Below are 23138 nucleotides of genomic sequence, written 5' to 3'. Positions count from 1 at the left end.
TTCACAACTGTCACATGGTTCTCAGAGAAAGAAAGGAATCTTGGTAAGTCTTTGCAATGTGCTTAGAGTTTAGATTCTCAGAAATTGGGTTAAGGCTTACAAAATTCATGAAGCTTTTGAAGAAAAAAAATGAGCAAAGAAACATGTATTCATGGGTGAAAACACATGAAATGTATATCAGAGCAATGAACACAATGTCACATATTAATGTTGTAGGGCAAGATTAATGGAAAATACATTGGAAAACAATGGAAAGAAAATTATTTGTCATCTATGATATTCCAAACATATATAATTTGACTTACTCAATTCAGGATTAAACACTACTGTGCATTTATCTACATGAAACAGAAACTTGGGGTATGATATAATATGCCTACACTCAGTAAACTGAAAGTAGTATCAATATTTAATTCTGTGTCATAGTCTAACAGCACTAAGTGTTCTGTAATTGTATTACTTTTTCTACATTTGCTGTCTTTTTAGTGATGTGATAAGTGATATACAAAGAAAAAAGGCCATAATAAGTAAAGCACATGGCAATACATTTTAACTCTTTGTATTGAGTTCCTGATATGTTGACAAAGAAGGAGCACAATATAAAGATTAGCAGTTTAGCTTCTCCTCATTTTCATATTTCAGGGGATTAAATTAAATTCAAAGCTGTTTATTAGAATTTACAGTTAAGTACAAGATGACAAGATGAGGCATGATGTAAAAAACTCAGATATAGCAGCAGCAACAAGTATTTTGGGAAGTAAGGTTGCAAACATATAATAAATAACTTCTATTTGCACAGAGAATGCATGCAGCTCTTTATTAGTCTGTGCTTTCAGGAGCTAATCTCCATGAATTTGTTCAAAATGAAGATCGGAAATGACATGCTTAACTGTAGGGTGCAGCCAGGCCATAGAATCGACATACATTGAATGAACTTCTCAAATAGTCAATAAAAAATACATACTTCAAGAGCATGAACTTGTTTGGAGATTATTTTGATCAAGTGGCATCAGTCAACATGAAAAGAAGCAAATACAATGCTATGTTAGCCATGAAGTAATCAAGCAGTAATGCTTATGTAATGAAACCCCAACAAAAATGCCTCAGTGACCTTCCCTAGATAGTAATATGCTCCATGCACATTGTCAAACAATGTCAAATGGCTAGTGCATCACACTTCCATGAGAGGACATTGGGTACCTCACATTTGTAAAGTTCACAGGCTTTCCTAAGACTGTCTTTCTGGTTCTAATTGTAATCAGCATCCTTTTCCAGGTATGACTTAACATAACAGCTGTGAATGATTCTTATGAGTCCCTCTAGTAAGTTCTTGAGAAGAGGATAGTTTCTGAGACCTGAGACTGAAGATATCAGAAGTGAAGGTAGACATGATATTTGTGCCATAAAACTCTGAACTTTAGCTCCAGGATGATGATCAAATTTGATGCTACATACATTCATCTGGAAGTCAGCAGGCTCTCTCATAAGGCAATTTCACACAGGGAAGATGCTTCATAGTTCACCATTTCCTTTTGCTAACCCACATTAAATTCTTAACCTGAGGCCATCTTTCTTTTAAACACCCCAAATCCTATGAGATGTGTGTGTGTGTGTGTGTGTGTGTGTGTGTGTGTGTGTGTGTGTGTGTGTGTGTGTGTGTGTGCTTGTAGACTCTTGATTCAGTTCCACTGTCTTTTTCTGATTTTAATTTATTCACTTTTTAAATTTTATTCACTGTTAAAATTATTATGGCTTTATAAAAGCTTTAAAATATAGTAGTCTAAATCATGCAGACTTTGTCCCTTGGAGGAAATTTTGTATAAGCTGTTCCTCCTCAGACCCATATCTTCCCCCCTCTCTTTGTATTGTTTCTATTAACAAATTTACAAAGACAGACCTAGGGTATGTCATGTGATTAATTTCCATGTGTTTTGAAATCTTGACCCTTCTGTTTATTAGCATAAACAGAAGTGCTGAGAAGTAGTTTAACTTACTAAAACATCTCTTCTCCATAAAACTAGATTCAGTAAAATGTATTTCATCAAATTAAAACTGTATGAAACAGCCTAAGTAATAATGATAGATGCAATGTTTTTCAATAGTAGATATCAAACTAATAATACCTATTGTGGTACTTATCAGTTTTATTATCACTTCCTAGTACCTCGCTCTTGAAAAGAGGGAGTTCACATCCTTACTTATTATAAACACTAATTTTAAAGAACATAGCATAGCACACATATGGCATCTCACCTTCTCACACTTTTGGAGGAGGTGAGCAGTGTTACTAGGATTATTTATACAGAGCTGAGGTATTGGGAAAAACTCAATGGCCTTGGGAGACATGTATTCTTAATATCAACACACTGTTTGAAGAGTCTTTAAATATTTGTAGATCTCGATTAACTCTGCATGGAAGTCCCATGGAAACTGACAATAACCTTTAGACCATGCCCAGCATCAGTCTGCAGAAGAATGCTCATGCTCAATGTCACTGAGGCCCACCCTCTTTCCTTCCTGTTGCTGGGGATTCCAGGACTGGAAGCTGCACAGTTCTGGCTTGGATTTCCCTTCTGTGTTGTATATCTGATTGCCCTTGTTGGAAACCTTATCATTCTTTTTGTCATATGGACTGACAGAAGTCTTCACCAACCCATGTTCTACTTTCTGGCTATGCTGTCTATGATTGACCTAAGTCTCTCTACAGCTACCATCCCTAAGATGTTGGGCATCTTCTGGTTCAGCCTCCAGGAGCTCTGCTTTGGATGTTGTGTTGCTCAAGTCTTTTTTATCCATTTCTTCACAGTCATGGAGAGCATTGTACTCCTTGCCATGGGCTTTGATCGTTATGTGGCTATTTGCAACCCTCTCAGATACACCATGATCCTCACCAACAGAATCATCGCTGTGATTGCTGTGATAGTGGTTATAAGAAGCTTATGCATGATTGTTCCCATCATTTTTCTCCTCCTGAGGCTGCCTTACTGTGGTCATAGAATCATCCCACATACCTACTGTGAGCACATGGGTGTGGCACGACTGGCTTGTGCCAGCATCAGAGCCAATGTCTACTATGGTCTTGGGAATATTTCCATTTTGTTTCTGGATGTTCTTCTTATTATAGTGTCCTATTCTAGGATCTTATATGCTGTCTTCCACCTTCCTTCAAAAGATGCTCGCCTGAAGGCTCTTAATACATGTAGCTCCCATATCTGTGTCATCTTTGCCTTCTTTGGCCCTGCTCTTTTCTCCTTCCTCACTCATCGCTTTGGTCATAACATCCCTCAATATATTCATATCCTCCTGGCTAATCTCTATGTAGTCATCCCTCCGGCCCTCAATCCAGTCATATATGGGATCAGGACCAAGCAGATCCAGCAGCGGGTGAAGCATCTTTTAGCTAAAAAAAGACTGAGTGAGAGGTAATTTGTTCAAGTAAGGTGATGATAAGCTCAACATGTACTTGAATTAATAATAAAAAGTAATAATTTTACTAAAATTGAACATTATAATATATTTATATAGATCTAATATACATATATACATGTACATGTGTATACATATATACATATATGTTGGTAGTAGCTGTTGAAGGTATGCTGTATCCTCTACTGAAACCTGCAGAATGTGTATGTGATATATATATATATATATATATATATATATATATATATATATATATGTATATATATATATATGTTGGTGGTGCATATTAAAGACATGTTGTATCCTTTATTAAAACCTGGCAGAGTAAATCTCTCGACAGCAAGTTTCAAGGAATCATGTTTTAATTTGCTGAAGGAGGAACTGACTGTCAGAACTGTCAAGTTCTAGAACTCTTACAGGTTAATATTTCTTTTACAGACATGTTTAAACACAAGTCATATTGTCATAATAGAACATTTATATAATGGTCATGTAAGTAAAGAGGAGACACTAACTGTGAACTAGGAAATCAAGTACAATATAGCCACATGATAGAGAGAATGCATGTTTCTGTACTGGGATTTGAATTGGATGACTTTCAATAGAGAAATGTGTAAAAATAAAAAAAGTGTTCATGAATTTCAAAATATAAAATAAAAGGAAAAAGTAGCATAATATAGTTTGTGGGAAAACATCATCAACTTTTTTCACTATGAGAAGGTAAATACAAGAAATTGCAAAATAGATAAGCAATATATCCTTGGTTTTCAAAACTGGAAGTCAAAAACGACAGAATGACAACATACTATAAAAATCTTAAGTAAAATATTGTCAAGCAAAGATGAAGTCAAATATGATTTTTGACATTGCTGTAGGAATCACCTTAGCCAGTTTTATAACACTCCTAATGATTTTCACTAATTTAACATACAAACATTTTCAAAATCTGTTATTAATGATGGTTAAACTTCAGAGATAAGAACAAATAGTAAAAAATGATGAAAAGTGATTATTAGCATTCCCCAAAGTTTGTAAAGGCAACAATTTGTTTGTTCATATATTATCTGCTTTAGTATTCTTCAACCCTGAAACTATCACCACATCCACTTGATGACTGGATAATTGAGACAACAGTCTCTCTAAAATTCAATTTTAAGGTTATATTTGAAGGACCAGGATTTTCTTCTAATCTCCTTTAAATATGCACTGAAATTGAGGATAAGTTAGAAACAAAGTATTAATTATACATTATCAGAAGGAAACTCACAATACGAAAATGAGTTAAGCATGTTTATCATAACTTCTACCCAAGATCCCCTGAGCAAATTGGGAGCAAGGGAAGGGCGGGGAGGGAGCTAGGAGAATGAGAATTGGAGAAGAGGAGGGATGCAGAGGACATGAGGGAGCACAAAGGTTGAGTCAGGGTAAGAATAGAAGATAAAAAGAATGGAACTACCATAATAAAGGGAGACATTTTAGGTTTACAGAGAAATCAGGCACTAGGGAAATGTCTGGAGATCTACAAAGATGACACCAGCTAAGCAACAGAAGAGAGGCTACCTTAAATGTCATTCCCTGATAATGAGATTGGTGCCATCCTAGAGCTTTCATCCAGCATCTGGTAGAAATAGAAGCAGACACCCACAGCTATACACTGAACTGAACTGTAATCCAGTTGCAGAGAGGGAGGAGTGATGAGCAAAGTGGTCCAGACCAGGCTGGTGAAACCCACAGAAACAGCTGACCTGAACAAGGGAGAGCTCTTGGTCCCCAGACTGATAGCTGGGAAACCAGCATGGGACTGATCCAGACCCTCTGAACTTGGGTGTCAGTGAGTCGGCCTCAGAAATCTATGGGGCCTCTTGTAGTAGATCAGTACTTATCCCTAGCATAAGAATGGACTTTGGGAGCCCATTCCACTCTCTCAGCCTAAGCACACAGGGGAAGGCCTAGGCCCTATCCCAAAGGATATGACAGACTCAGAAGACCCCCTATGTTAGGCCTCACCCTCCCTGGGGAACAGAAAGTATATGGGATAGGTAGGTGCTAGTTGGGTCGGGGGAGCAGGGAAAGAGGGGAGGGAGAGGGAACTTGGATTGACCTGTAAAATAATCTTGTTTCTAATTTAAATTTAAAAATGAAGGGGAAAAAGTCAAGGTCTTCACCCTATAACCTATTTCCTCCAGCAAGGCTCTACCTTCTGAATTGTACAACATTTCTGAAGTATCACTAGTTAAAGATCAAGAGAACAGATACATGTCACATTCAAACCATAAAAGTAAGAGACCAGATAATCTTGAAGAAAAAAACTTTAGAATTTATGCTGTTATACCTATGAAAACTCATACATGTACAAATAGTTTCATTAGTTGAAGTGCAGGAAATTTGTACACAAATGAGCACCTTGCTAGAAAAACAAGTACAGATAGAAAAAACATTTGCAAAATGTGTACTGTTCAAGACATTGAATTGCAAACAATTAGATACTGTGTATACTGTTTGATAAGTGACACAGAATGAAATGAATAACAATTTACATGATTTGTGTGCATAACACCAAATTGGATTTATCCCTGAAATATTGCTTTTTCAATGTGACATTCAGAGATAATGTTTTGAGACATAACAGGGAAGTTGCACATACTAACTCAGAGAGATTGTAATAGTATGCACAAGACCTGAGCATGATCAAGTCAGACAATATTCCAGCATAGAGAGGGAAAGTGTGTATAAAGTAACCTATTTAACTGAGGAGCTGTGGGCAACTGTTAGCTTTTGGGACAAAGAGGATCAATTCTGTTTAAGGGTGTGAACCCTAGCAGGAATCCTTTGAATTCCCATACATTCTAGGTAATTGGACAACACAAATTAGATTTGAGTTTAAAATAATGAAGACATAAAGTTGAATGGGTAAAGAGACAGGGAGAATCTAGGAGGAGTTCCTAGATCTGGCTATGAAAGGTGAACATAATAAAAATGCATTATATGAAATTACCAAAGAATAAAAAGAGAAACATTATTTTCTAGTATTCTGAGTTTGAGTAAGGATGTAAGTTCCTATGAAATAATAAATGTGATACAAGTATTAAGCAGATATTATAAATTAAGGTGTTTACTGTAGCACTTGAAAGCCTGGGACCATGATAAGTAAGTCTGAAGGATAAGTGGCTACAAGGAAGAGAATGGATGCTAGCTCTCGGTTTTCCAGCAAAAGGTACTGTGAGTGAGATTGTCTTCAACCATCCAACTAACTATAATTTATGAAAATGAAACAATGTAACCCAGACTAAAATAATTCTGCATTCAATTAAAGAACATTGAACTAAGAGAAAACCAATATTTTAAGCCACGTACTGCATAGAAGTTGGTTATGTCACAAAAGTTAAGAAATGTAACACAATGTAAGATTCATTTGTAATGTTATTTCATGAACATATGATAAATCTTACCTATAAATATAAACAATTATAGTATACACTACAGTGGTAAATTATTGGATGCTGCTTCAATTCACTAAGAAGCTGGCTCTAGGGCTGCAGCCCCAATTCAGACCCAGGCATGTTTAGCATAGAGTTTCTGTGGTGAGAATGGCTAATTGGAAGCATCACCCAGAAGAAGACCATCTTCCCAGGACCATCTTTATCAGTCAGTAGAAGTGTTTGGGTTAACACACCTTCTCTAGCTGGTTTCTACTGGATAGCACAAGTACCTAATATGATGTTCTATTTTTCTTCAGCTTTCTCTCTTATTTTTTGTTCAATCTTGTTGTATATGTAACAACCTCACTTTTTCAAAATGGATGTCTGGCTAATGTGAATAATTCTCGACATGGAACAGAAGTCATAAGGTGAAAAATATTCAGCATATTTTCAGAGAAGAAACAACGAAAGCTATATTGGTGAATATTTAAAAAGAAAAATTGGTCACTCAGTAGTAGCACATGTCTTTAATCCCAGTATTTAGGAGGCAGAGGCAGGTCAATCTCTGTGAGTTCAATACCAGCCTGATCAATAGAGCTAGTGTGAGGATATCCAAGGCAAACACTGTCTCATAGAACCACACAAAAAGGAATTGGATGCAAATTTAAAAATCTTTTAGACAGTAGAGTCATTGACTATAAGAGGGTAGATAGTATAGATAGTATTCAAGACATATCAATGGATATGAGTGAGAATACTCTCTCTTAGGCTTTTTGGTTAGAGGATTTACAGTGTAAGAATACACCCAATCCCTAAAATCTTTAAAGGAAATGTGTCTTTAAGAACAGGTTTCTATCTCAAAAGGAAAATGAATAAGCATCAATAATGGTTTAAAGAGAAGAAAATAATGCTGTTTGAGATAGCCTGGAAGAAGACACTCATACCTTTTACAATAAGATTAGAATAGGAGATATAAGATCGTACATCATTGGGTTCCTCACAGAACTGCCATTTTTTTTTAAATTCTGGAGCTTAGGTAACCCAGCAATATCTGAGCATTTACTCCATCCAAGACACTATGTTAGGTGAACTGGAGTAGAGTTGAATGAAATGTTCCTTTAGTATCCACACCCAAAGAGAGTGAAAATGTCGGGCAATCTTAAATGAGACCAAAGGAATTTGTGCATGTGGTAATAGAGGTATGAAATTACACAAAGCACAGACGTCATGCAGATGACTGTCATGGAGGAATGTCACTGGGGAAGAAATGAAGGAAAGTAGCAATGAGTAATGATGGTTTTATATGAAAGATCTTCAGTCCCAAAAGACACATCTATGTGTTTAAATTAATAAGTTCCAACTAAATGTCTAAAGGAAAATTGGTTATTGAGTGAAGGTCATAGTGATTTTTATAATTTACCATCTGAAGTTTATAGTATACAATAGAGAAAGTGGGAGCTAAAGGAAGAAATATTAGGGAGAAATTGGATAGAGCTAGGCTTAATATGTAAAATAATAGGTGTAGATACAATAGCAAACATGGACTCTATGAGGAAAAGACAGACAAGGAAGTAATAACCTTGTCAATCAAAAAAGAATGAACACAAGAGCAGACCAAATGAAACACTCTTTAAATCAGGAACATCACTCTCTCGGTGATAACAACTCAAAAAGAGTCTGAACCTGTAAGATGAAAACTGATTCACATATTACAATGCCCCTCAGACTTTTGTACCTACAGCCAGGAATTCAGAGTCTATAGGATGTCCTGGGAAGACTATCAGGCCTGCTCTACCACACCGGAAGGGACGATTAGGAAATGATGTCATGAAAGACATCAAGATAAGTTTTCTTAGGGGAAAATGGAATTTTTACCCCAATCTAACAAAAGAGGTAAACATTCACCTTCCTACACACTCTATCTCTTGAACACCATGTACAGGCTGGAATGAGGACTCTTTCTGGGTTGAAGGCACTGATGGGATTATCTGGAGTTCTCTACAGTGCCACAGAGATGAATGTATTTTGAGCCTACTCTTTCTTCACCTTTAAAAACTTACCTGTTTCCATGTCTAACCGAAGCCAGCATTTATACTTTTAAATAAAACAAAACAGAAGAGTTGCTTGGGAAAGTCAAATTTTGGAGAGTTCACTGGTATAAATTTAATGTTCTCTTTTACCCTAGGAAAGCCACTCATTCTTGTCTTCCCTTATCATAGTATTTCCCTTCCTCACCTTTCACAACACATCTCCCCCTCTGATCTAAGGCATAATATCCAGTGCAGTGTTTCTCTACTATGCTGTGGGGAGGATTACAATGTAAGACCCTTGGGTACAAGTTTATGCACCAAGGGTTCTGAAAATGATGTTCAGGGATCCTGGGACATGTCTAGACTTATTAAAACTTTCCTCTATGGGATCAGTGAGATCAGAAACCCAGAGGTTTGGAAGGGCTGCCTTTAAGAACCTAGACCACAGGGCTATCCGACTCTATGTAAGGACTGGAAAATAAAATATTAAGAGACATCAGAATTCAGGCAGGGTACAGAAGAATAGCCATGAGGAGGAAGAGGGCTCAAATATGCAGAATCCTCCCTTTTCTTAAGATTGTCCTGAAAACCATTCTCTACACAGAAAAACACAGCTGGGGATACTGCTAGATATAAGGTAAGGACTGTGGTATCCATGAAGGCTTTGTACACTTTGCTTCTGTGCCTTCCTTTTCTGTTCATTCCTCTCTCCCCACTCCCATACTCTTCCCTTCTCCCCTCTATCAACTGCCATTTGATACAACCACATTCCTTTATTGCTTATACAACCACTGGTACATACATACTTCAATAACAATGAAAATTACAAAGGCTTGAAAGCTGACACACAGCAGTAAAATTTGCCCTCTTCTTCTATGACAGAAGAAAACTTCCAGATCAACTTTGTATGTGGATTAGAGATTGAGGGATGACTGATGTCAGTATCCAGATAGAATTTCATTGGCATTTTCATCTTTGCTATCATTTGCTCCTGTCTCTCTCATATACCTTCTCATTTAAGAGTCTTACCATTTATTTTGATCACCTAGTCCCACTATCTTCGTGTATCCAAACCTTTGATATAATACTCCTGCTGGAGCAGCCAGACTTAGCCAGTTTTTCTGTCCTCCTTCACATCTCAGTCTTGAAACAGCTGAATGAACCTTCTTTTCCAGGTCACTCGGTTTGTTTTTATCCAACCAAGCTGAGGAAAGCTGAAGCTGAAGGAGTAAGACTACTAAGAGAGCCAGGTTGTCTTCCAACTGAGTAGTACTGGATTATGTTGGTATAAGTAGACATCTAGAGAAGGATAAATTTTTGGTATAGAATCAGCGCTTCATTCTTCTGTAACAGGCCACTCATCTTCCAGACTCCAATGACCTCATTTTAAATAATGGTCTTTTCTTACTATCTTGGATTAAAATATAACACTAGGGAGCATCAGGGATTTTTTGGCTCCCTTCTAAGCTGCTTCACTCACATCCATTAATCTTGTTCATTCTGAAAATAATGAACATTAGTTAGATTTACTCCCTCAATTTTACAAGGAAAAAAAGCCTGATTCATAAAGTAGAGAAATTAGCCTAAGTTCTTCAGCAAGTAAATGGCACAACAAAATTTAAAGTCTAATTTTAAGTCATTTAAAGTCTAAGTAGCTGCAGGTCTGACCAAATCCACTTAGTGGTCTGCAATAGCCAAAGAGAAAGAAACAATATTGTGAAAAGGAATCACAAGATCAGTGCCACAGTGTTTGTGGGTGATATAAGAGAAAATGCCCTAATTACCATCAACTCAGGTTTTAAAAGGTACAAGATGGTTTCCCAAACTGACCAGGTTGTTAGACGCATGTGTCAGCCACTTTGGGTAACACCTCAATGTAGAAAGAGAGAGAGAGAGAGAGAGAGAGAGAGAGAGAGAGAGAGAGAGAAAGAAAGAAAGAAAGAAAGAAAGAAAGAAAGAAAGAAAGAAAGAAAGAAAGAAAGAAAGAAAGAAAGAACAAGCATTCTGGCTAAATTTATATAGAAGTAGGTGTATTTGTCTTGATGGCTCTAAATGACACTATGCAAGACTGGCCCCCCTCTCTCACTCCACTGGTACATCACCTTTGCTGGTAAAGTGCCCTGTATAAACAACTACCCTGAAGATGCTACTGACTATACATTAGTCAAATTCCATAAATAGTTTTCAATTTCTCAAACCACCATCTTCCCCTCAACACTAGAAACTGTTTTCCTGTTCCTTTGGCATAATCTCAGCTTCTTTGGGGTCTTCTATGTCTTCTTTTATAACTAAAGAATATTTACTTTATATATTATATTGCCAGCTTACGTTATTCACCTTCTAACAAGAAGTCATTTTTAGAAAGGCATGCATAGTGGTTTCTTTTTTGTAAAGATGATATAAAACTAGCTGTATGTGGGAAGAAGAAATCTTTTTTGGTTTTTTGAGACAGGGTTTCTCTATGTAGCTTTGGAGCCTATCCTGGCACTCCCTCTGGAGACGAGGCTGGCCTCGAACTCACAGAGATCCGCCTGCCTTTGCCTCCCAAGTGCTGGGATTAAAGGCCTGCATCACCAACACATGGCTTGGGAAGAAGAAATCTTATTGAAATATTTCTTTTATTTTTAAGATTATAACATATTTAAATCATTCTCTCCTCCCCTTCCTCCCTCAAACCTTCCTTTAGACCATCCCTTGCTCTTTTTCAAATTCATATTAAGAAATGCCTACATTGACCTGTCAGTAAGTCTGGAGGGTATTGTGTTGATTAATGATGAATATAGTTGGACCCAGCTCATTGAGAGTGATGCCATCCCTGAGCAGGAGAGCCTGAACTGTGTAAGAAAGCAGGCAGAGCAAGCCATGAGGAACAAGGCAGAAAGCAGCAATCCCATATAGCCTTTACTTCAGTTCCTGCCCCAGATTCCTGCTGTGAGTTCCTGCCCTGACTATTTTCAGTGACAGAGTATGACCTGAGAGTTGTAAATTGGAATAAAACTTTCCTGTTCAAGTTGCTTTTAGCCATGGTATTTTATCACAGCAACTGAAACTCTAAGACAGATATATCAAATAACTATGGAAGCTGGAAATATTTTTGAAATTAACACAGCCCCCAAAAGCTACTAAAAATTAATGATGCTGCTCAGAGCAACAGAATTAGAATGAGGAAAATTTTAAGACAGAGCATCTCATTGGCCTTAATTATGTTGTGTTGACTATACTGAATGAAAACAAATCCCTAGACTTTAAGAAATCAAACACTAATGAAATTATAATGCACCTCATGGAATTTATGGCTTTTTAGTAGCAGACTACACTTTGAGGGACAATGAACATACATGGTAATGCACCAAATGTGATGAGTGAAAATGAACACATAAGATTGTGAGCATATATCACAAGATGAAAAATTCCATTTTGTCAGAGACCTCATGTGTTAGAAAAAAGGTCAATATTGAGCAACTGTGGCTTCAGTAGGTCTCCAAAGTAATATGATATATATATATATATATATATATATATATATATATATATATATATATATCAATGTTAAGTGAATTAGTGAATTACTCAATTACTCTTCAAGAGAATATCTTATTTTCCTAAGTACTTATACCATTTTATTTTGCACACTAATGGGTGTTTCCCCATCTCCCAGGACCTTGAAAAGCAGAAGAGCTTAATGAAAAAATAACCTTCTTTGACCAGAATTCTCAGACACTTACTAGGAGAATGCCTTCTGTCAATAGCACCCAGTTCCATCCTTCCTTCTTTATCCTGCTGGGAATTCCAGGTCTGCAAGTTTTTCATGTATGGATTGCTTTCCCATTCTGTCTTGTGTATCTGACTTCCCTTGTGGGAAACATCACCATTCTCTTTGTAATCAAGACTGAACACAGCCTCCATCAACCCATGTTCTACTTTCTGGCCACATTGTCTATGATTGATCTGTGTCTATCCACATCCACCATACCCAAAATGCTGGGCATCTTCTGGTTCAATCTCCAGGAGATAAGTTTTGGGGGCTGCCTTGCTCAGATGTTCTTTATCCACATGTTTACTGGCATGGAAACTGTTTTGCTGGTGGTCATGGCTTATGACCGCTATGTTGCCATCTGCAGTCCTCTCCAGTACACCATGATTCTCACCAATAAAACTGTCAGCCTTCTCCTCTTAGTTGTTATTGGAAGAAATTTAATTCTTGTGACTCCATTTGTGTTTCTCATTTGGAGATTGCCCTTCTGTGGGCACCACATCATGGCTCACACATACTGTGAGCACATGGGTCTTGCCCGATTAGCCTGTGCACCAATCAAGATCAACGTCATCTATGGTCTCGTGGTGATTTCCCATATCCTTGTGGACATGATCCTGATTTCCTGTTCCTATGTTCTTATACTTCGAGCTGTTTTCCAATTTCCCTCTCAAGATGCCCGATTGAAGGCTCTCAACACTTGTGGCTCCCATGTCTGTATCATGCTGTGTTTCTACACACCAGCATTGTTTTCTTTTCTGACACACCGCTTCGGCCATAACGTTCCCCACTATATCCATATTCTTTTAGCTAATCTATATGTAATTGTCCCACCTGCTCTTAACCCTGTCATTTATGGGGTCCGGACTAAACAGATCCGAGAGAAAATAATAAAAATATTTGTACATAAAGAATAATTCTATATAAAGTTTGGGCAAATATATAGGTATATTGCTCAAAGTATAACAATCTGGGTTTTCTTGAAAGTCTTTATAATTTTAGATTTGATTGTCATGCCTTCCGTTTTGATTAAAAATGCTTCAGTGTTGATAGCTAAGAAAAACTACAATTTTGTCCAGCCTCCCCACCTCCCTTCACATATCTGAACACAAAATTTAGAAAGTCATGGAGATAATGGTGAAGTTGGCCTTTGAATAGAATTACCTGCAAGAGTGGTAAGTAAGTCTTTCCATTTCCTCCACACATCTTTTCTTTAAGTAAGTTTGAATATTGAAGGACATTGTGACCTAACAATGTTACAGATGCAAGGTTTAGTTCTTAGCTTAATACTTAGTGGTGTTTGAACTGACTCACAGCATTCTATTCTTTACATTAAGCCCAGACTTTTCTTGCATCTCTAAAGTCTCTAAATTCACTTTGGGTAATTATCTACATCTTAGTCTTCCAGTCAATATTGCTCCCTCTTGTGTTCTCACTCCTTCTCCTGGGTCCCTCTTTATTCTTTCTCCAATAAACTGATTTTTAGTATGTGAAACTCTTTTCAATTTGGTGCAAGTCCTTGAAGACGTGAGTAATTCTAAGTGTCTTTTGTCTTAATCCAATCTGATTCTATACATCATTTGCCTTCATCTATATAGGACTTCATAAAATTTAGAAGAGGAAATAAGGGGAATTCTACAGCATAAGCCAAAAAACTAATCTCAGCAAATTCTTAATGCTATGGACTTTGAATATTTGTTCATATTATAAAATTCCTGATATGTGTTGGTGATATCAAGCATCCTGAAGCTGTTGTTTGACAAAGATTACAGTGCTCTAACCACTTGGACTGACCCTTCACTATGCTTGCTGGAATTTTCTGCACAAGTCTTGTCTACATCTTTGACATGTTTGATGTTTGAAATCCTTGCTGTTAAGGCCTCCTTACTGAAGGCTAGCATTGGGACAATGTAACAATTCTTGTGAAAGTTGATGTTAAGAATAAAACTTATGATGATTCCCTGAGATAATTAGTTGTATAAGAAATTGAGTCTTCTATCGAAATTATTACTTAAGTGGTACTAATGAGCATGAGATATAGGATATGGAACAAATTATTTATGAAATATTAAAAGCTGATAAACTATTACTGGCTCATTAGGCTTTTGGTTTTTGAGTCAGAAACACAGAAGTAGTATGAACAAGGAAGAGATTATTGATCACAAAGTTAATGTCGGGCCTTGGAACCCTCCTGAAGGCAAAGTAAACAGTTTTAGGAGTCTGCAAGCTGCAGAATTTGCTGGTTTGTGTGGATGAATCAGGCTTCAGTTTTATAGCTGATGCCATATACACCTGTAGGTTATTTACTACAAATTTCCAGTGGAAAAATGTAGCCTATCCACCTTAGTATTGCAAATAACATACTGGAGTCTAAATAAACACAGACTCTTATTTCCACAGAGTGTATCAAATAGACACATCTTTAGAATGATTTTCATTGAGCTAGTGAAGGAAGATCATTCAGATTATCTTTCTCAGAAATAACTAACTTGCAAGTTGTGAGACTCAGAAAGACAAATGTTAAGTGTTTTCTCACATTTTTCCATTTTTTGGCTTTTTTATTTCATTTTATATTCCAACCACAGTTTTCCCTCCTATCCCTTCTTTTACCCCCTCTCACCACCTCTCACCCCCCTCACCTACTCCATAGCCCGCCCCCAGTCTACCCCTCCTCACAGTTTAGTGCTCCCATGAGGAGTCAACACAGTCTGGCACAATAGGTTGGAGAAGGGCCTAGCCCCTCTCCCGTATATTAAGACTGAGCATGGCATCCCACCATAGGGAATGGGCTCCAATAAGCTAGAAGGTGTTTAAATATTAATAATTATAACTATTATTTATTTACCAATTAACTCTTTGTTAGAACACAGCTAAATAAAACAAAACTTCAGTTTTCTGCTGGGCTTTAATTCATATGTTCATTAAACAGGACAAAAACAAGGAAGGAAGGGAGGAAAGAAGGAAGGAAGGAAGGAAATAATAGTAGCTTCATCTACAAGAAAAAAGAATCCTCTCTAGTTTCAGCCTTTTAACCACCTCAAGCAAACCAAATAATTATAGCATCACTAGATACACACACAAACATTACTGGACTGCTTTGAATAAAATTTTGTTGTTTTCCTTTCCTTTGTTTTTTGGGGGGAGGTTGTCTTGGGATTTTTTGTTTGTTTATTTATTTGTTTTTGTTTTAGTTAGGTTTTGATTTCTCAAGACATCGTTTCTCCATGTAGCCCTGGATGTCTTGGAACTTGAGTTGTAGAGTATGCAGGCCTTGAACTCAGATATCTGCTTGTCTCTACCCCCCAAGTGCTGGGGTAAAAGGATTTGGGCCACCACCACTCAGTTTGTTGTCTTTTTATTTTAAAAAAGAATTTTTTTCTCTTTTGAGGTTACAGTGAACATGGTCACACTACACATTATGTCAGAAAGAGGACAGAAATCAGTCCAAAGGCTAATTTGATCACTCTTGCCATTAAAAATGGCTGACCCCTCGAAATATGTACAAAGTAAGGAATTTAAATAATAATAGGATACATGATATATAATTTTTGATGTGTTCTTGGATCCTTATGCCAGTATTTTATTATGTATTTTTGCATCAATGTTCATAAAGGGGACTGGTTTATAATTCTCTTCCTTAGTTGCATCTTTGTGTGGTTTCAGTATCAAGGTAATTGTAGCCTCCTAAAAAAACATTTGGCAATGTTTCTTCTGGTTCTATTGTGTAGAACAACTTGAGGAGTATTGGAGTTAGCTCTTCTTTGAAATTCGGTATAAGTCTGCACTGAAACCATCTGGTCCTGGCCTCTTTTTGGATGGTCGACTTTTGATAACTGCTTCTATTTCCTTGGGAGATATAGTTCTATTTAAATTTATATTTTGTCTTGATTTACTTTTGCTATGTGGTACCTAACCATAAAATTGTCATTTCTTTTAAATTTTCCAATCCACAACCCCAGAGAATCCAGGTAAAAAAGGGGGACTCTAATGGGACATACATGAAGAGCCCCAGGAAGGGAAAATAGTTGAGATCTCCTGGGTAAGCTGGAAGGGGGAGTTGAAGGGAGTGGATATGGGAGGGGAACTTGAGGGATCAAGAAAACCTAATTGGAGGAGGATTGGAAGGGGAGACCAATGAAACAGAGACCTTGATAGAGGGAGGCATTAGGAGGTTAGGGAGAAACCTAGTACTAGACAAATTCTCAGGAATCCACAAGGATGACCTCAGGTAAGACTCCTAGCAATAGTGGCGGAGGATTCGGCATAGACCTTCCCATTTAATGGGATTAATTATTGTCCTAATGGTCATCATAGAACCTACATCCAATAACTGATAGAAGCAGATGCAGTGACCCATAGCCAAGCATTGGGCTGAGCTATTAGAGTTCAGTTGAAGAGAGGGAGGAAAGATGACATGAACAAGGGTGGTCAAAACTACAATGGGGAAAACTACAGAAATAGCTGGCCTGAGCTAGTGGGAGCTCATTAACTATGGATAGCTAGAGAACCAGCAGAGGACTAAAGTAGTCCATCTGAATGTGGGTGACAGTTATGTGGCTTGATGTTTTGGAGGGGCTGTCACTGGCACCATGACCTAACCCAATGGCATGAAATGGCTTTTGGGGTCCATTCCCTATGCTGGAATACCTTACTCAGCCTTGATATGGGGAGGGAGCTTAGTCCTGCTTCAAATGGCTATGTCAGTTATTTGGACTCTGTAAGGAAAGCCTTACCTCCACTGAGGAGTGGATGGAGTTGGTGAGGGGGGCTGGAAGAAGGGAAGGGAAGGGGAAAGATAATTTTTAAATAAAAATTAGTAAAAAAGAAAAAAACATGAATAAAATTGCCTTTTAAATAACTTTTAGGTGGGGGGAAAGCAGTCTTGGAAGGTATTTGTTAGTGTGCCTAGGAGTTCCTTTTCTTTACCTTGCTGCAAATTCACATTGACCACTGAGGCCTGCACCATTCCATGTGGCTGTTCACTGAGGGTGGCACCACTTGCTAAGGGTGACACTGCTTGCTGAGGGTAGGAGGGTTCATGGATCATAACAGGAGGGACACAACACAGCCATGGCAGTTAGGATCCCATCACAACTAAAGCTGCCTACAGTGGGCCCCTCATAAGTCAATCGTGGGTGAGAGAGTAGCTCATGGGATCATACCACTCCCTGGTGAATTATTAACTACTGATGGATTCTGTGCAGGAACACACATTGTCTTTAGTTGTATGCCCACTAACGCACCCACCGGGCTCCAAAAGAGAGTTCCAAACCTGTAGTTACATAAAAGGCCTGAAAAAAACTCAGAGGATCACAAAACCAATCAAAAAGTCATAAATGCAAGAGACTTATGGGGAAGAGAAGGGTTTGACAGGGGAGGTGAAGGAGACAAGAGAGGGTCAGGGATGAGGGTCAACAGAATGCACTGCACACATGTGTGAAATTTTCAAAGAATGAATATGAATAAAATTATAATAAAAATTATTTCCTTAAACTATATTTCTTCCTTTATATAAATGGCTAGTTATATATATATATATATATATATATATATATATATATAATATATATTTTTGTTTTATTAATTAATAGGTATAATTTGAGACACAAAAAGTGTGTGTGTGTGTATGTGTGTGTGTATGTGTGTGTGTAAATGAATTAGTATCATCATTCTCTACTGCATATTAATTGACATTTGATTCAGAGATGACTTTGAGGAAATGCTGGGGTTTCCTACAGTGCTGTTCTTTTCCTGCCTTTACTGCTTCTCTGCCTGGCAGCTTCACCTACCACCATAGTGAAATATAAAGTATTAGTGCGAAGACATTATGACTGAGTATCGAGTCTCCTGTGACATGTTTAGGGGAGAGTATTCTCTAGGTGCTGTATAGATAACTGGTCATTGATAAACACAAGCAGAAAAACAGAGTTCTACCCTGAAAGATGTGAGAATTTTCTGTTCTGTATCTGGGTTCTCAGATATAGCTCATTGGGAGAAGGCTGTTCCCACAGGACTAGACGTCTTGTTAAATTCTGCAGCTCTGGCTATTGAGAACTTGGTCCCACACAGGTTGCAGTCTGTGACATCCAGTTCTTCACAAATTATGTCTCAGAGGTTGGGCAGAGGTGAGTGAGTAAGTTCTGATAATGCTGATAGAAGGGCCTCCAAAATGTAACGGAGTTGCAGCTTGTCCGCCAGTGACTCAGCAGACAAATACCCAGGTACACAGTGGAGGGTCAACTTGAAAATAACTCATATTCTTTGCTAAAAATCAGACACCAGAGCCAACAGTGATAAGAAATCAAACCAGTTTCAACACATGCAGCAGCATTGTGCATTCAGGAGCACATGAACAAAGAATGGTTTGTTGTATACATGGGGAAATATTCATGGAAACAGGTCAACTGGCTTAGATGGTGTCTTTTTCTTCTCATACATTTCCATTTGTCTCTTTGGATGAGGCCAAATGACTGATCAGTCACGGTGGCAGGAGAAACTAACTTCATGGTCAAACAGAGGGTTAAGTGATGTTACTGGCAAATTAACAGTTATTTTAGGTATATCAAATTACTTTAAAACTTTAACTGAAGTGTAAAACTTCCCCAAACTGATGTTTTAGAAAATACAAGTCATATAGTATGAAACACAGTCTGAAGTTTAAAAATATTCATTAAGTTGAAAATTACATTGCAAGAAAAATGGGAATTTAAAGTCACAAGAAACAACAACAATATAAAGACAAATTTAACCACAAACTTTAACTTCTTTACTTGCTTTTTCCAAATGCACTTTTTGTTTCATTTTCTTCTTTATTTAGTTGTTGGGTTTTGGGTCTGTCCATTTTGCTTTTATTATTTTGGTAGGATGCTTATATCATAGAAAGTTTTTCTGGTACAATAAACTAGGTTGCAACAGTTGTCTTTTAAATTTGAACTCCTGGATCTCTTACAATCTCTTCTAAAGATCTTCTTCTCTGATTTCTCAGCATTTTCCTCCAAAGTGACTCCAGATTTTTATTAATTAGACTAATTAAGAACTCCATTTTCACTTTTGTGTGCTTTTTTCAAATGTTTTCATATCTTTCCTGTGGCTGTTCAGTTCTTCTATGTTATTTTTCAGTCCTGATATTCTGTCTTCTACTTAATCCACTCTATTTAAAAGACTTTCCTCTGAGTTTTCTAATTCATTTGTTGAGTTTTTCAATTCATTCTTTATTTCAATGTAAGTTCTCTTCAGTATTACCATTTATTTAATTTAGTTTTCAAATCCTCAATTGTCTTTATTACTTCATTCAATGTTTATTTTTTGTTTTCTTGTACATCAATCAGATATATACTGATTTTTTTATGTTCATTGAGCTGTTTGTTCTTTAAATGCTTTGAATTTTGATGTTTATCATTGCTGTTTAAACTCTGTGTGCTGGTATTCATACAGGTAATACTTGTTGGCCACCATTTCTGAATGACTGACAGATTTAGAAGGAGAAATAATATCATACCCTTTCATATTGTTTGTGTTTTGTGATATGACCTGTATATGTGAACTTCTTTTGTTGTCCATCTGATGGGAGATTCTAAACTAACTTTGTTGACTGAACAGTATCTTCCTGTGTAGTACAAGGCAGCCTCAAATTCATGATGCTCCTACATAAGCCTCCCAAGTGTTGTCAGACCCCTAATCCAGCTGCAGTTTTCATCTCATCAACTTTGGACACTCCATATTTTTATTTTTTCTGATGTAGTAAATGAGTTATCTCTATTTTTCAACTTTATAAAATTCTTTCTGTAGCTCTCTAACACAACTAATATTGTCATGATATACAACCACTATTTAAGCTTTGAAATACTTAGCAGATGTTAGACATTTTAAGATAATAACCATTACACTCTGCCATTAGGAAGCAATTAGTACATTGGTTTTGTGTTGGTCTTTCTAGAAGCCTTAGACCTATAGAAACAGGAAAATGAAAATCCACGTGGAACAATTCTGTAATAATTCAGATTAACAATGTTGGTCAGTAAATTCCATTGACAATAAAATGTAAAACAGCAAAGTATACAAATAAAAATCAGGAAATATATACATTTAGATATAGATAAATATATAGAACATTTAAAAAATTTAAATGAAGAAAAAAATCATTCAATATTTTCAAATCTTAGAAACTGAAAATATACAACATATTAATAGAGATCAAATACATTGCAAAAGAAACATATCATAAAAACAACCTGTTGAATCATCATCTCCTAAACCCAGTTCAGTGATATACTTCGTATTGTACATGCACACACACACATACAGAGAGAAAGAGAGAGAGAGAGAGAGAGAGAGAGAGAGAGAGAGAGAGAGAGAGAGAAGACTCTATATTGGTTATATACTTAATTAGCTAGTGTGATAATCAAAAATAGTTCCTAAATTTACATATATATGTTCTTAAAGACTGAAGAAATAATGAACAAAGTATGTGTTTGTTCTATGTTTGGAAAGTTTTTTGCATTTTTCTATAAATACAAAGCAAATTGGTCAAAGTTAAAGTATCTCCTATTCCCTCTGTAGGTCTCATGTGCTATGTTATGGAATTAAAGAATGGGTTTTCCACTTCTGCAAGAATTGCACAACATACTATGAAAGAAGCTAGTGTCTGTCAGTGGAAGCCAGAAAAGTACAAGAAATGCCTCTGTGATCAGTTCACACTAACATGCTTCATTCCAACAAGACACAGTTCCACCCTTCCTCCTTCCTCCTGATAGGGATCCCAGGGCTGGAAGATGCACACGTATGGATCGGCTTGCCCTTCTTTGCAGTGTATCTAATAGCTGTCCTGGGGAACACCATCATCTTATTTGTGATCCAAACTGAACGCAGCCTCCACCAGCCCATGTTCTATTTCCTTGCCATGTTGGCTTGCACTGATTTGGGCTTATCCACAGCCACCATTCCCAAGATGCTGGGCATTTTCTGGTTCAATCTCAGGGAGATTGTGTTTGGGGCCTGTATCACACAGATGTATACCATCCACATATGCACTGGCCTGGAATCTGTGGTGCTGACAGTCATGGCCATAGATCGCTATGTTGCCATATGTAACCCACTGAGGTATAGCTTGATCCTCACCAACAAGGTGATAGCTGTTCTTGGTGTAGTCATAATAGTCAGGACTTTGGTATTTGTGACTCCATTTATATTTCTCATCTTGAGGTTGCCTTTCTGTGGTGTCCGGATTGTCCCCCATACCTACTGTGAACACATGGGTTTGGCAAAGCTAGCATGTGCCAGTATCAGGGTCAATGTCATTTATGGATTAGTTGCTTTCTCAGTGGGATACATTGACCTAAGTGTGATTGGATTTTCCTATATCCGTATTCTCCAAGCAGTCTTCCACCTTCCGTCCTGGGATGCTCGGCTCAAAGCCCTTAGCACATGTGGCTCCCATGTGTGTGTCATGTTGGCCTTTTACCTGCCAGCTCTCTTCTCCTTTATGACACACCGCTTTGGCCACAACATCCCTCATTACATACACATACTTCTAGCCAATCTGTATGTGGTTGTTCCCCCTGCCCTGAACCCTGTTATCTATGGAGTCAGGACAAAACAGATAAGGGAGAGAGTACTAAGAATGCTTAACCCTACAATCCACTGAAATTTACCGTCACAGTCTTTCAGAACAGTTCAATAAGAAGACAATGACATTTAGTCAGAAGTAAGCATTTGAAACTTTTTTGTAAAATTTCCACAGTAAGTGATCATTTTGTGCATATGTACAATGTACCTTGATTATATCCATACTTTACCCTTGCCCCCAACATATTACTTTCTAACTTCATGTTCTCTTTTTCAAAATATTTTTAATCCACTGAGTCCAGTTAATGCTTTCCAAATGCACATGGATGAGGAATCATCCTCTAGGATGTGGGCAACCTGCCAGTGACTTCACCACTGCCCTAGAAAAGTGACTCTCCCTCACCTAGCAATAATGAGTTGACAATAACACTTCAGCTAGAGGTAGGACTTAAGTATCCCCTCCCACATCCTTGCTCACAATTTTGAATGGCTTAATCTTGGGTATTTTTTACACAGGCTGCCATAGCTGTTGTGAGTTTATATTTACAATAGCATTATCACACCCAAAAGACATTTCCCAGCAGTCTCCCCTGTCCTCCAGCTCTTACATTCCTTCTGCTCATTGTTCTGTGATGTTCTGTGATATCTGGAGGCAAGGGAGAATAGCAGGTTGACATAGATGTCCAACCCACACTTATATTCATAATCACTTGCTTTCAGCACATTGAATAGTCATTGGTGCCTGTGACCTTAGTCATTACCCACTGTAATACAAAGCTCTACCAATTTAACAATGTCATCAGCCCTTGGACTATCGGTTTAAGCGAAATAAACTAGGCCAAGAAAAATAAATATTACCTGCCTTTATTACATATACAGCCTGGATATATATATATATATATGACACAAAAGTATTTAGCTCACTATAAGATGGGAGGAATAGGA

At 37.3% G+C, this 23138-nt stretch overlaps 3 protein-coding genes across 3 annotated transcripts; all 3 read left to right on the top strand.

Annotated features, from left to right (window-relative positions):
• The first annotated feature begins 2450 nt into the window (after window positions 1–2450).
• On the top strand, window positions 2451–3426 carry LOC100773762 (olfactory receptor 52E8). The gene is given in 2 exon segments (XM_027405027.1): window positions 2451–2477; window positions 2479–3426. Coding segments are annotated over 2 exon segments (975 nt in total).
• Window positions 3427–12601: 9175 nt separating this feature from the next.
• LOC100772031 (olfactory receptor 52E4) lies at window positions 12602–13546 on the top strand. The gene has a single exon (XM_027404983.1). It carries the CDS (start codon window positions 12608–12610, stop codon window positions 13544–13546), a length of 939 nt encoding a protein of 312 aa, XP_027260784.1. The 5' UTR covers window positions 12602–12607.
• Window positions 13547–21303: 7757 nt separating this feature from the next.
• LOC100771452 (olfactory receptor 52E5) lies at window positions 21304–22272 on the top strand. Its single transcript, XM_027404984.1, is given in 1 exon segment — window positions 21304–22272. A coding segment is annotated over 1 exon segment (969 nt).
• Window positions 22273–23138: the final 866 nt, after the last annotated feature.

Source organism: Cricetulus griseus, chromosome 3 (genome assembly GCF_003668045.3).
Source record: "Cricetulus griseus strain 17A/GY chromosome 3, alternate assembly CriGri-PICRH-1.0, whole genome shotgun sequence".
Classification (NCBI taxonomy): Eukaryota; Metazoa; Chordata; class Mammalia; order Rodentia; family Cricetidae; genus Cricetulus; species Cricetulus griseus.
Note: the sequence above shows the minus strand (reverse complement) of the source record. Positions and strands in the feature narration are given on the sequence as shown.

What these genes read in the sequence shown, in the direction of transcription:
- LOC100772031 (XM_027404983.1), top strand. Translation starts at nt 12,608, where the DNA reads ATGCCTTCTGTCAATAGCACCCAGTTCCATCCTTCCTTCTTTATCCTG.